This window comes from Motacilla alba, chromosome Z (assembly GCF_015832195.1).
Source record: "Motacilla alba alba isolate MOTALB_02 chromosome Z, Motacilla_alba_V1.0_pri, whole genome shotgun sequence".
Taxonomy (NCBI): Eukaryota; Metazoa; Chordata; class Aves; order Passeriformes; family Motacillidae; genus Motacilla; species Motacilla alba.
Window position 1 is genome coordinate 30395946 of NC_052046.1, and position 15362 is coordinate 30411307.

The 15362-nt window shown below is 44.1% G+C and overlaps 1 protein-coding gene across 3 annotated transcripts in view; it reads right to left on the bottom strand.

Annotated features, from left to right (window-relative positions):
- FAM189A2 (family with sequence similarity 189 member A2) overlaps window positions 1-10427 on the bottom strand; it is a 30967-nt gene extending 20540 nt beyond the window's left edge. For all 3 annotated transcript variants that reach the window (XM_038123360.1, XM_038123361.1, XM_038123359.1), the window contains exons 1-2: window positions 9755-10427; window positions 7275-7331 (exon numbers count right to left, since the gene is read on the bottom strand). In XM_038123360.1, the coding sequence (XP_037979288.1) occupies window positions 7275-7331; window positions 9755-10003 (306 nt within the window). In that variant the 5' untranslated portion in view covers window positions 10004-10427. The remainder of the gene's footprint in view (window positions 1-7274; window positions 7332-9754) is intronic.
- Window positions 10428-15362: the final 4935 nt, after the last annotated feature.

Genomic DNA, 15362 nt, shown 5'->3' on the forward strand with positions numbered 1-15362 from the left:
AAAAACAAACAAAATCATTAATATTTTTTCTAAAGGAATGTCAGAAATAAAAGAACAAAGAGGAAGAGAAGGAGCATTATCATAAATATGCAAGGATTGTATTTTCTGCATTTATGTTCTAATAAATTCTACCATACGCCAATATAATCTTGATCTGGTTTTTATTATAGACATAGTGTATTTTTGACTGAATAATCCAATATTCAGAAAATCCTGCCAAATGAGCAGAAGATAAGAATAATTCCTCTATATTCAATCTAAAATACTACCATGATCTGAACCATAACCACAAAATTCTCTACCACACATCCTGACAGTGGACAAGACATTGTAATTGACCATCAAGAGAAAAAACCTTTTTTCTTTCTGCTTCATCACTGGTCAGCATTTTTACACAATAACTGAGATTGTAAGGGACCTCTTGAGACCATTTAAATCTAATCTCCTGTTCAAGTAGGTGTCACAACAAGGGACCAGGAACCCCAAGATCCCTTCCAACCCAGAACATTCCATGATTCTATGACCTACAGCAAGCTGTTGAATGTAATGCCCAGTTAGTTTTGACTATCTCTACATGTAACCTACACCAATTTTTAACCATCATAACAGCAAAAAAGTTGTCTTCCATGTTCAGATGAGTTTCCCATTTTCTCAGTTCTGCTCACGGCCTCTTCTCTGGGTGGTAAGCACTACTGAGAAAGGTTCAGCTCACTATTCTTTGTTCCTTCCCATGAGCTATTAATGGAGATGCAGGAGATTTTCACTGAGCCTCCTCTTCTCCAGGCTGAACAGCCACAGCTTTCACACCTCTCCAGGCGTTTGAAGGATCACATCCCTTGAACTGTTGGTAAGTCTCTGCCTAATCCAGCCTAGGACACCAGTAGACTTCTCTGCCACAAGAGCACTTTGCTGTCTCATGGACAGCTTGTTGTCCACCAGGATCCCCAGGTTTTTCTTTGCAGAGCTGCTTTCCACCATGTTGTTCCCTACTGTGTGATAGCATAATTTCCCTGTGCAGGCAGGACTTTGCAATCCCCATTGCTGAACTTCAAGAGACACAATCTTCAGCCGGACCAGGTCATTCCGAATGGCAATATTTAGTGTATCAGCCATTCCTCCACTTTGGCATTGCCTGCGCTGAGAGTGCACTCAGAACCACTGTGCAGAGCACTCACTTCAGTGGTACTGGCACCTCAGCTTCCACCCCTCAGGCTCACCCCTGGTCCTTGGCTGGCTCAGCTTTCACCACTGATCACAGCCCTCTGTGCCCACCTATTCAGTCACTCACTGTCCAATCTAACTTGTACTCTGTCAGCTTATTTAATTACTTATATTCTTCTGCAGATGCAAATTTAAACATCTACTCACCTGCAAATAAAAACAGGGGTTACACTTTATCCCAATGACAGAAGATCCTACCCAGAGGAGAGAAGTTCTTCTCAGTTTAGAAAAAAAATAAGAGAAAGGCAAACATGGTATTTCAAAAACCAAAACAGATGGTCATGACTGCAGTTATAAAAACGGAAACAACTCAAACTATGGCCTTATTTGGCTCACAGCTTCATTTTCAGAGCATTAGGTACACACGGACTGTGAGCAGCTGCAGAAAGCTGTGAGGAACCTTCATACGAATTAAACTACATGAAAGTGAAGTGTATTCTATTAATATTTGCTAAGGTCTTGCATGTATGATCTTTTTTTCAGGTAAAAAAGTATCATAATGCCTTTTGAGGACTCAAAGGAAGAATAAATTCGCATAGTAAAGCTCTGAGACATTCTGCATGGGGAAGCTCCTTTTTGTCCTGCTGCTGTTGCTGCCATTGAAGCAAGTATCTAATGCCAGAGAGGAACTGCTTCCACTTGAACATGCACGTGCAGGACTGATGCTCAAGCAGGCACTTAAATGAAAGAAAAACCAGCTCTTTCAGCAACTCTTATATCAGTTTACAGCCTATGTATATTCTTTATAAACATTCTGTAGAAAAGAGTACATCCGTCTATTAATTGTCCACATGCACAGCAGCAATAGCAATAATTAAAACTCATAGGATCTTATTCGATTTCTGTCAGTTGTGAGGGCTATTCATTGCACCATATGGAAACCCACAATACAACTGTGAACAAAGGTCACAGTAAAAAGTAAAGCCCTACAGTAAAGCCCCACAAGAAAAGACAAATTAATTAATTTAAAAAGTCATGTATTTTAAATGCAGCACTAAAACACCCCACGTATGAGACAAAAGCTTTTGCAGCATATAAATGGCTATAAGCTTTTAATGGCTTTTCATAATCTCACACTTAAAAGCGTATTTCTATTTGCTTATACTGACTTTAAAACCTTTGCATAATTACGACATTGACTGAATGCTGCAGTCTAGAGTGTGAGCAAAGAGGTTAATACAGAACTATTTTAGTTCTAAAATCGAGGAAAAAAAGATACTGCTACAGTAGCTCTCACAAGTCAAATGACTGCTTGTCATAAAGCACATGCCTAGGGAGAGACTGGTTTTCAGGGTTAAGGATATGATATGGAGCTTCTGTTCACAGTTCACTGTTACTAGCAGAGCTAAAATTTAAGAACATTACCTGGATGAAGTATCTTGATCTATACATTAAATTTTAGTTAAATTCATGAAAATCTGTCAAAGTGCAAATATCATAGCAGTAGTCAGCCCTAAGAAATCTTTATTTAAAGTTTTCTGGAACATATTTTTCTTTGGATAAAAATTTTCAGTTAAATACAAGGTTTATCACAAATAAATTCTTCAAAAAAAATTCCAGGTTATAAATAAAGTCTGAATTCCATAAACTTTTCTGTTTTCAAAGTAAGATCTGTAAATATTTGTCATAAACCAAAAATATTAATACGTTTAAATTGAAAGTGTTTGAAATAAAAATTTCAAATCCCTCTGTGACCACACTGTAAAACATCTGAAGCATCCAGACTGAATGACTCCTGCTGGATGCGCAACTCTGACTTTTTTGTCAAACCCCTCAAAGCTTTACATGAAAACAATGTCAGGTATGAACACAAAAGCTGCCATGCTAGCAAACAACATTAAGCATGCAGTACTTGATGGAGCTGAAAGCCAAGAGTCATATCCAGCCAGCCTGCATGTGTTCTGTTGACCTCTTGATCCCATGCATTTTGCAGGTACCAAACTGCTCCCCAGTACTTGCAGCTGCAGCACTTAAACTCTGCACAGCACAACAGGCTAGTGTCTTGCTGGATACTGGCACTCCTTTCCCTTTCATTAGATCACAGCTAAGTCTCCTTTTTAGCAGCAGAACTCAAGCACCAAGCAGACACCAGAGAGATGCTTAACTTGAAGTCTTTGTTTCAGTTGGTGAAAAAAACCCCAAAATCAGAAACAAACACAATCAGAGAGTCACTTAAAAGCACTCTACAGGTTTGTAACTAATTTGTGCATTACTGAAAGGAAAGGATGCTTCACTAGCTAAGGGCTTCTGCATTCGGCAAAGCATGTACGGCTCCTGACAACTCCTGGGACTGCAACATAAACTCAAATCTGTCCAATCTGGCATACAAGAAAGGACGGACACTATAGTAGCTAGCATGACCTGTCAAAGACAGGAACTGCCCTCAAAAGGTACACAATCAAACTAACAATGGAGAACTGATGTACTCTCTGAAAGAATTTAAGTTCCTTCAGGTAAAACTAAGATTTAAAGCTGTGTGAAAGGAAGGAGCTTAGGAGCAGAGAGAAAGTAAAGATTCTATGCATTGAGGAAGGTAACACAGAGGAAGATTGATCCCAGAACAGTTCAGAGTCAAAACCCAAGTAACTTGGAGGGTAGGTGGTGGTAAGTTCCCTTTTCCACATTAATACATTTGGACAGTCCTAAGGAAGAAGAAACATAGGATCATAAACATTTCCAAGTTCATTGAGTCCAGTGTTAACTCAGCATTACCTCAAAGAAAAATCAGCTTCAAAGCACAAGCATTACAACCTGACTTCCAAAACTGATTGACACTTGATACCAATATCCAGGAAAGAGAATTCCTCAAACACCTAAAACCAAGGAAGGACTGAAACCAGACTTCTCAGCAGCTGTACTACTCAAGGCTAGGCATTCCTTGCAAAAATATGTCCTTCAAAATATACGACTTAATTTTGCCTTGCAGTACTCTCTCTCTCAGATATATTATTTATCTAGTATCATTCCAAACTGTTAATAGAGCTGTTAAACAGCGTGGGTGGCAAAACCCAAAAATGGCTCTCCATTTTATTTACTAAAAGGTCTTATCACAGCCATCTTCACTGCTGTTTTTTCACAGATGGCGCTGCTAAAGGTACACTACATCTGTAACCAATGTGTTTCCCTTCCTTTCTCCCCTCCAAGGAAAAACATGAGTGGCTGAAACACCACAGCCCACCCCCAGCTCCTTTCTCACAGCACTGCAGTCCTGTGCTTTCTGCAAGCAACAGCAGCACCAGAATCTTGCCATCACAGAAAAAAAAAAAAAAAAACAAAAAACTACAGTCTGGTTCTTTTCTCCATTACCAAGGCCTTGGATTGAAGTGGCAGCCATGACAGCCTGACCCTTCACAAAAACCCAAACATAGGTAGTGAGAAACCATCACTGGGAGTGCTAAGGCTTTACACAAGGAGTTGTAAGAGGAGGACAGTCAGAAATGACAAATGGATATGTTTTAGTTCTGAATGTGTTTTCTAGTCTTGCTTATGAATATTGTAATTCTAAGTCATGGCTGTGTAACAATTCTCATTGCTGAGACATTTAGGAAGCTTGCTTTTACAATTCATGTAATAGTGCATCTTCATAACTCCCTAGAGAAAACATTCAATTTACTAGAGAGTAGACATAATAGATATTTAGCACAGCATAAATATGCTCACAGAAACTAACAATCTGTCCTTGAAAGACTGTAGCTGGTTTAAGGCATTATTTCCTTACCCTCAAGAAGAGTGTAATGTTTATTTATTTTTATTTTTCCACATAGAATAGAATATTTCAGTTGGAAGGGACCTACAACAATCAGCTAGTTCAACTGCCTGACCACTTCAGGGCTCACCAAAAATCAAAGCACAGTATTAAGTGCATTGTCCAAAATGCCTCTTGAACACTAACAGCTTGGGGCATCAAACGCATCTCTAGGAGCCTGTTCCCGGGTTTCACTGCTCTTTTACCAGAAATGCTTCCCAGTGTCAAGGCTGATCTAATCTGGCTATCAAAAATCAAACCTCCATAGAATACACATACAAGTAAGAAAAAACTCAAACAGTTTCATAGAATTACATAATCACAGAATAACTGTGGCTGTAAGAGAGCTGAGGAAAACTCCTGTGTTATCTCTTGCTCAAAAGTAGGGTCAGCTATGAAATCATGGCAGGCTGCTCAGAGCTTTTATCAATTTCACATCAAAAACTTTCCTGCTGCATAATATCCCAGGGCAATCTCCTTCAGCATGTGACCATCCTAAACATAATTTGAAATAAAAGAAGGGATCAAGAGGAATTTGTGTTTTCTATTTAGGTAAAACAAGGAAAGGAAAATAAGGTTTATACAAAGGAGGATGTGAAAGAGTGAAAGAGCAACAACATGCTATAGAAACGGCACAGAACCCAGGCAGTATTAACACAGGAGTACTGTGCAAGCCTTAGGCAGTTTGAGATTGACAGCACATACATTTATCTTGATGAACATTTGGTCCTTCCAGATTGGAAGTCTCTAACAGCAGCAGGCTCCTCTCTATATCCACAAAACTCCTAAAAAATTTGCCCATATTAACCAATGCACACTGAGAAATAACAACGGATGCTAAGGGTGCTGGTTGACAGCTAGCTGAACATGAGCCAGCAGTGTGCCCAGGTGGCCAAGAAGGGCAGTGGCATCCTGGCCTGTGTCTAGAACGGCGTGGCCAGCAGGACGAGGGCAGTGATCGTGCCCCGGTACCGGGCACTGGGGAGGCCTCACCTCAAGTCTGTGCTCAGTTCTGGGCCCCTCACTTTAAAAGGGACACTGAGGGGCTGGAGCCTGTCCAGCGAAGGGCAGCGAGGCTCCTGAAAAGACTGTAGAACACCTCTCATGAGGGACAGCTGGGGGAGCTGGGGTTGTTTACCCTCAAAAAGAGGAGGCTCAGGGAGACCTCATTGCTTTTTGCAGCTCCCTGTAAGGAGATTGAGGTGAGTCGGGGCCTGTATCTGCTACAGTGCCTGCAGTGAGAGGGCAAGAGGAAATGGCCTCAGGCTGAGACAAGGGAGAGTCAGATTACACACTAGAAAAAGCTTTTTTTGCTCTTAGGGTAGTCATGTTTTGGAATAGGATGCAGCACAGAGGTGGTGGAGTCACCATCCCTAGAGGTGTTCAAGAGGCATCTGGATCTGGCATTGGGTGATGTAGTTTAGGGATTTGGGGCAGTGCTCAGATGACAGTTGGACTTGATGAAGGGAGACTCAAATCTCCCTTCCAACCTTGATGAATCTATGATTCTATCCACAGCTCGCACAGCTAATCCTTGGTACTCCTCACTGATACCCATGCGGATCCTAAAAGAGTGCTGCAGAAAAATTAAACTGCCCTGGCCTGAAAAAAAGTCATCAGAAGTGACAGTAAGGCAAAAAATTCCAAGCAAATAAACAAAAAACAACCCCAAATCAACCAACCAAATGAAAAACTCCCTAAACTCACACACAAACAAAAGCAACTCCACAACTCCTTTTCAAATCCCAACTCTTAGACATTAAGAGCTACACAGCTTCAGATTTCACTTACAAATGGAAACAGTTTACACACTCGGCACATCAATCTACTTCTCTCACAGCAATGCAATGTCAACTGTATATGAAACTAGCACTGGATCTTGCTGTAAGGTGTTAAATTAGCTCTCAAACCCATTGCCAAAAACTAAAACACTACAACTAAGCTAGGACTTAAAGTCATCTCCTTCATTTCAGTTTAAGCTGCTCTAACCTGGAGAATTAAATTACATGTTCTAAGCCAGCATTTTCTTATACATACAAAACCACAAAATGTTAGCTCTAAATAACATTAACAATTCTTCCAGACATGGTCCACTCTTGCCCTTACAGGGGACTTCATCCATGCAGGAATGAATATGGCCTTGCATGGTCTTTGACTTCTCTTTAAATAATTATAATTCTGCAATTTGAAAAGAAAGACTTGACATTACTTTTTTGAAAGAAGAAAGAAGTGATTATTTTTTACCAGCAACTATTATATTAGGCTCTTTTTTAATATAATTTCCTTATAAAGTCCAATCCATACTTACCAAAAGCCGCATTGGCCTCTTCCATGTTGTTAACCCTAAGATTCCACATAAGATTGCCTACAACATAAAAAAATGTAGCATCACCAAGAAGCAAAGAACTGTTCACAAAATGCTATTTACACTGTTTTTATTACTGTAGTTTGGAACACTACAGCAATGCTGGGAAGATACGAAGATGCACTTTAAAGCAGAGAATGCTCGTGCTGATGAAGTTCTTTGCTCCTAAGAGCATCCTGCGAAATAACAACCAAATTAAATCTGCTCGTTTCTTACTCTTCCCTCCCAGAAAACATGCATGGGGACCAGTAGTACGTCAGCAATTCCAACCTTCATGTTTGTCTTAAATAACTGCTTTCAGCCAATTAAGTATTTGTTCTCTGCAACATGGCTAGGCAAATCTAAAAATTGTCCTTTTCCTCCCCTCTCTCCATCATCATCTCAGCGCTTCATTAAGTGCCTACTTCGTTCTTCCCTTTTGCTGACTTCTGACCATTCTGGTGAGCTAACACCCAGAGCATGTACCCTGCCAAAATCAATAAAGAGCACCAGCACTACCTCCCTGAAAAGTTTTGCTATTAAGTCAGATGGATGCCACTATCAGTGTGAGGAAAAAGGTTAAAATAAAAGCACATCCTTCTGCAACAGCAGTTTTTAGACCAAACCTGCTAAATCACAGAACTGATCCTTATGATTCTTTCTTTACCTTACAGGACCAAAAATTAAGAAATTATAAAGAATTGCTGTAGAACTGAAACAAACAGCACACCCAAATACTGTCTCATAGAAGAACAGGAACCCTATAAAGAAAGGCAAATAAGTTTCTCAGCAGCTATACTTTTAACTCGAAGGACATTATGACTAAGTCAGCCAAGCTCCTACCCCAAAAAGAGACTGGAACAAGCAGGAAGTCATCCTCTAGTATTTTTAATAAATCCCTTCTGTAACTTCATTTACTTGACATGATCAATCTAATCTAGCGTAACATGCATATATGACTTGGCCAAAACACCTACTGATATCACCACTGGTGTTGCAAAACCACATACATAACTGCAGTTTCATAACAAAGTATTTTTTGAATTCTCTGACTGCAAAATGGACACATGATTTTATAACAAAGCACATCAATACTGATGGAGGTTTTTTTCCTTAATGACAGCAATTTTATTTCATTACATCTGTTAAAGATAAGAAAAGAAAGTCCTTCCCAAAATTTTCCTGACATGCCCCTCACAAGTCAGCATGTAGCATCCATAATGAAAAGAAAACCAAACCAAAAAGCACCCAACCAGACACATCAGTCAGCTTTTAATGGCATCTGCTTTTCCAGGTTGCTCCTGTGTTAAAATTTTCACATATATTTTTACACCCAAACAGTATTTCAGTAACTTTTCTGAGTGTACTATTGTTTCAGAAATATAATTTAAAAAACCCCAAACAAAACCAACATCCTTCTTGATTATTAAAAATACTGAATACCTCTATCTTACAAATGTAATTTTAAAGCATTTTAAAAGAACAAACATGGTTCTATGTGCAGAATTCAAAGAAAGTCCATTGGTTACATAAACTTCTTTTAATCTAGATTTGGAATCAAAAAAAAGAAAAAAACAAAACAGAAAGGATGAAAGATCACAAGAGAGATACCAAATACAGACATCTGGATTTCCCTCACCCACCAAGGACTGTGTACATTCAAGGATGAGCACTGCATTTTACAGATAAAGAGGAACTACTTGATCCCCAAACTACTGCACTGAGAGCAGTTTTACAGGTGGTGAACAACATGGCAATTTAATTGAAATGTTTAAAGCGAGGGATAAGCTGGTACTGTTCACAGAGGCAGCAGGAGCTGAGTGTCCAACCCAGTACGTGACTTTCTGATTGCTGGAGGGCCCAAACACTGGGACCAATCAATCTGACTCTGCTACACTTACTAATTTCTGCTTACTGCTGCCAAGCTTCTGCAATATAAACTCTCGTATACATTCCATATTTATAAAGCAGTGGTTTAAAGCAGGGCCCAAGAGGATACGGAATAACTTCTTTCAGTGGTCCTTCCAAAGCTGTGCTAAGTCCATCCTTTTTTTTCCCCCAAGAACACTGCTGATTTATCTCCACATTATGCCTACGATCAAAGGCACAAAGCACAAATATGCAACATCTACACACACTCAACAATTTTTGAAAATCCTGTCTGATACCGCAAAATACCCGAGTACGTTTTTCGTTTTTCCAAAAACGCACGTCAGGAAATAAATCCCCTATTTACTTGTCTCGACGTTTGTAACTCCGTTGGGGTCCTGCAGACATCCTACAAAGCTGCCAGCAAAAGGCCGTTACCCCGTTACCCAGAGGCTGTTTCCAAACGGTCGCGGAGGAGCGGGATCACGCATCCCTGGGACAGCCAGGCCCGCAGGTGCCGAGCACGCACGGCCGGACCCCAGCATGGCGCGTCCCGGCCCGCGGCCGTCACTTACCGAGGAGCCGGCCCAGAGGGGACACGCGTTCTTCACCTGCGGGGCGCTGCTCAGCGACAGCGCCCCGAAGCACACAGCCACCAGGGCGCAGCCCAGGCCGGTCTGCAGCAGCCCCAGCCCGAGCAGCGATCGGAACAACAGCAGCAGGGGGCACGGGCGGCAGCGCCGCGGTGCTCCCAGGCGGAGGGGCCTTGCCTGGGGCGGTGGGACGAGTCCCGGGAGAGGGCAGCAGGACCCCGGCAGCACCATCGGCGGCGACACTGCGGGTGCTGGCGGCGGCTATCGGCGGGCGACCGCTGCGGACGGCGGGCCGGGCCGGGCGGGGCCGCCCCACCGCCGCCCCTGTGCCAGCCCCCTCGGGCGCCGACTTCCTGCGGCGCTGCCGCAGCCTCGCCTCCCGTGCGGGCTGCGCTCCGCTCCCCCGCGGGGAAGAGCGGCCCTGGTAGTGCCCTCAGCGCCCGGCGGGGCCGGGGCCCCCCTAGCAGCCAGCGCCGAGCCCGGCGCAAGGTGCTTTTCCGGAGCTCCGACTCTGTCCTAGACTCTCCCGGACCCTGAGCCATTCTTCCCGTCCCGGGTCTCCCCGCTGATGCTGCTGCAGCCGTTTTGCAACAGCTTTGCTAGGGTTTACCCCAACTCTTGTTCCTGTGCTCCCTCCCTTGCCCTTCTCCTTTGTCCTTTTATCCCTGGTCACTGTTGCTACCGAGCACTATGCGTAAAGTTTTAAAATAACTTTACTGGGAGGAGGGTGCGGGACGCCATTGGATTGCATTTCGCGTCGTTGGCGCCCAGCCCGTCAGAGGACGAGGTTTGGCAGACAGCACGACTTGTGTCTTGTATTTGCATGAGCGTGCCTGGGTGCTTGCCGATGCCATGTAGTCTGAGACCGGGGCAGAGGAATCTTTACCCGGCAGTTTTCATATCTTTCTCTCTGCTCCCTACCCACTTTCCCCCAGTACTCTTCCTCCTTGTTTTCCCTGGAAAATCTTGGCTTTACCGTGGTCTGTCCTCCACTTGATGCACTCTAAGGAAGGAGGCTCTGGAATTTCTTTCAACTGTGTGTTCTACTTTCCAGCTCAGCCAAAGCAATTTTACACCTGTTTGGCTTCAAGAACATAGCTTCAAGAAATATAAAAAATACAGGTTTTGGTACTTTAGGAAAATAAGACATGTTGAAAAGGGTCATTGGCTTAGATAACAGCCATTGCTCCTTTTCAGAGAAAGGTGCAGACGTGACTTTTGAAGTTGCATTCTTACTTGCATCTCTTGGTTTATTTATTTATTTATTTTAAACTAAAATATTCAGTATTTAGAGTGCTCCTTACCAATTAAAAAAAAAATCACAGAATCACAGAATATTCTGAGTTGGAAGGACCCACAAGGATCATTAAGTCCAACTCCTGGCCTTGCACAGGACATCCATAAGAGTCACACCATGTGCTCGAACGTATTGTCCAAATGCCCCTGGAACTCTGTCAAGCTTGATGTTGTGACCAGTTCCCTGGGGAGCTTGTTACAGTACCCACACCCTTTGTGTGAAGAATCTTTTTCTAATATATAACCTAAACCCCTAACACAACATCAGGCCATTCCCTTGGGCCCTGTCACTGGTCACTACAGAGAAGAGATCAGTGCCTGCCCCTCCTCTTCCCCTTGTAAGGAATTTGTAGATTGTGATGAGGTCTCCCCTCAGACTGCTTTTGTCCAGGCTGAACAAACCAAGTGACTTCAGCCATTCCTCATAAGGTTTCTCCTTAAGACCCTTCACAAGCCTCATAGCCCTCCTTGGACACTCTTTAACACTTTAACATATTTTTGTGGTGCCCAAAATTGCCTCGAGGTGAGGAGGCCCGGTACAGAGCACATCGGAACAATCCCCTCCCTTGCCCAGCTGGTGATGCTGTGCCGGATGCTCCCCAGGATACACTTGGCCCTCCTGGCTACCAGGGCACTGCTGGCTCATGTTCAACCTGACATTGACTGGGAGTCCCAGTTCCCTTTCCCTTGTGTTGCTTTCCAAGAGTACTAGCAGAGTCACCATCCCTGGATGTGTTTAAAAAAAGATTATATGTGGCACTCAGTGCCACAGTTTAATTGAGGTGTTAGGGCATGGGTTGGACTTGATGATCTTAAAGGTCTCTTCCAATCTAGCGATTCTGTGATTCTGATAATGGCTTTCTTCTTCTGCGGCTGTAATTTACCTTGCAAAAAATTCCTTTTCCTCTTTTTCTCTTTTAAAAGTTTCTCTCTTTCTGGCATGAAAAAGCTTTCTTCCAGGAAGGTCATTGGACTGTTCCTGAGGATCAGTCAGGGCTTAACTTGGGAGAGTCTTCAATGGAGAGCATTGTTTCATGAAAAATGCAGCTCTTCAAGGAGCCTCAAAACTACCATTCTCTTTTGCCAGAGTAAATCTTCTCTGACAGTGTTCTATGACCAGTCACAGAGCTCTGGTTATCCCTACAGAATGGTGTTTGGATGCAGAGAAGTTGCACTCTGAAGCTCCCTGGCCTGTTTTCCCAGAAACCTTTCTGACCAGGCAGCTACAGGGCCCCTTCTGTCCCCTCAGCTGCAGATGAAATGCAATGCAGGGAGCAGCATGGTCGTGTCATCTGGGCACAGGCACAAGCAGCCTTGATTTTGCACATTTTCCTTTGCAAATGCAATACTCCTTTTCCAGGCTTTTTCAGAAACACTTCTGTTGCTGTGGCTGCAGAAGAAATTTCTGTGGGAGGAGGCACTCGCAATATCATCCTGGATCTCCAGGGCCCTTGGCTGATGAGGTTGCGCAGGGTCGGAAAAAGATAGTAAGAGAAGGGAGTGAAAGCAGCACCCAGAGACTTTATCAGGGATATAGCAATTGATTTCTTTTTTCTTTAATAAGGACTTACTGCAGCCGTGCTACTGCTGCTGGTTGGGTGGCCTCTTGTGGGGTTGGGGATAGTCCAGATGGCTGGCAGCCCTCCTTCTTCTGGAACGCCGAGGCCTCCTGGGTAAGGGGTCCCTACCCTGGCCAGGAGTGGAGGGGCTGTGGCTGTCGCCTTGGGCAGACGCACCTGCCACTGCTGCTGGCTCCAGCTCCTCCTGCTCTGCACGAATGGGAGCAGATGGGTGAAGAACAGCTTCTGATATGCTGGGTTGGTCCTCCATGCTGGATCCTACAGGGCTGCTGGCAGGGGCTGCCTGTGGGGCATGATTTTCCGCCTGAGGGCTAGGGAAGATGGCCACAGTGCTGTTGGTCTCCTCCCTGGCAGGTTCCTCTGCCACTGCCTCCTCCCCCAACTCCTCCTGCTCTGCAGGAGTGGGAGCAGATGTATGGAGGGTGTGGAGGACAGTTTCTGATGTACTGTGTTGGTGCTCCTCACTGGAGCCTGCAGGCCTGCTGGCAGGGGTTGGGTGGGGAGTGGTAGTATCCATCTGAAATCTGCTGGAGATGGACACAGGATTGTTCTGTGAGACAGCATTAGAGTGTAGCAGCCTTTGGGCCTCTTGTGTGCACTCATTCACAATGATGCTGATGAGGCCATGGATCAGAGGTTCTGTATGTTCCTCAAGGAAGTCCTGCAGCACGTGGACCAAGACATTTTTAGCTGGACCACAGAGGGACACGGCATGCAAGACAATGCTCTCTGCAATCCTTGCCATCCACCATCTAACCCCATACTTTGCCTCCAGCTCTTGGCGCAGCCAGGGCACCACAGGGTCAAGGAGATGCTCTTCTCTTTGGAAAAGTTCTGCCCACACTCTAGGCAGGAGGCCACCCACGGGCTCTGTTTGTGCGCCCCGGTGCCCTGCTGTGTGTAGTATCTCCCGTCGAGCACGAGAAGGGGACTCCACAAAGGGGCTGTTTTTAACCAGCTGTCCTAGGGTTATTCCCGTCCAGCTGCTGGCATTTACTGACTCTTCAGAACTTGTGAAGACACAGTCTATGTAGCTGTCTGTCTGCACAGAAAACCTGACAGCCTCTATCACTTCTCTGCAGAGTGGGCACACTCTTTGCATCTCTGCCCAACGCATAATGCAAGCCAGGCAGAACTGATGGAGACAGGGCATCACGTAAGTGAGGTCATCTCGAGCATCACGGCAGATGGGGCAGTTCCACTCTGTTTCTGTGGCCCTTTCTATGACATTTGGCAGTCTGGATCGAATTAAGAATGAGAAGATGCTCCCCATCGCTGGCACTCCCAAAAGTTGTCACACACTGCAAAATGGGGATATGCTGTGGTCATGAGCTGTCCTGGGTAGGGGGAGGATGAAAAGCTCAGGCCCCTCAAGAAGGACCCTCCCAGTTCCCCAAGCCTGAGCACTCATTCTATGGCCCCCCCAGGAGGACATTTCCCTGCACAACTCACCTGTGCTGTGCCCAGCTGCCTGGGCCTGTCAGGGCTGGGGAAACACTATTGAGGGCTCCTGGATGGGTACTGAGAGCTGCCAGTGGCAGCATACAGCACTGGAAAAAGCCTGGATTTACCCTCCAGACCTTGTGGACATGTTCAGTAGGAGTCCAGGCATAATCCATACTAGGCCAGACTCTGGCCAAATCCATATATACACAGTAAGGGACACAAGGAGACAACCAACATGGTGATGTCACAGTCCACTGCCAGTGATCTACTTCCACTACCCTGTAACATCACAATGGGATGTCCACCTCCACAGCATTCAGACCAGCACAGCCTGTCAGAAGTTGGTCTCCATGTGTGTGACAGTAATCCCTTAGATAGAAGGCCCCCAGGCCCTTGACTCTTCCCAGCCCTGCAAGTCCCATTAGAGTAGTAGTAGTAGTGCTTTCTCATGCAGACCTGACAATGGAAGAAGTTCTGAAGAAACACCAGAGTCATGCTTATAGAGGAGTCATGAGTGGAAGATTGGCTAGGCATTCCTCATGCAAGATGAGGAAAACTGCAATAATGCCTAGTACTATATCTGCTTACCTAGTACTATATCTTAATACTATCTGCAAAGGGGCTTTGATCCCAGAAGTGAAAGTCTCTCCTGGTGGGAGTGTGACTGCCAAGAGTGGCTCCTGTAAGGTCAGACAGTAAAGTTTCCTTAATGCAGTTAGAGTTCACTTTAAGCAGTGGAAAAAAGAAGCCCCTATGCATTAATATAAAAATTAGTATTTTAAGAGGAAAGGAAGAAGAAAAGGAACAGTATAGCAGATAATGGACAGGAAAAGTACATAATACCAAAAGCACTGTTCATATGAACACTACAGGGATATTTCAAATAAATGAAAAAACCCCAAAATGAAACCAAAGCAAAACCAAATGCAAACATGACCAAAATGAAAAAAATTAAAAAGAAAAACCCAAAACATAGAAAGAAGGTTTATACACAATATTCTTTGAAGCTTTGGAAACTTTGTTTCCAGATGCATTCAGTTTATCTAGTGGTTGATACTCCTTAGAGAGCAGGAAAAAATATTAAAGGCAGTTGAAGAAGGAAAGGAAAAGCCATAATAAGCATGTCATGTTTTTTTCTGATATTTCTTCAAAATACCTACCACAGGTAACTCTGAACACAGAGAATGCTAGTGGTATGGGGTGCACTGCAAAAGTTGTAGCTTTGTGACTTGTTTTTTAAAGCAAGCAGCAAACACCATAACTAAATA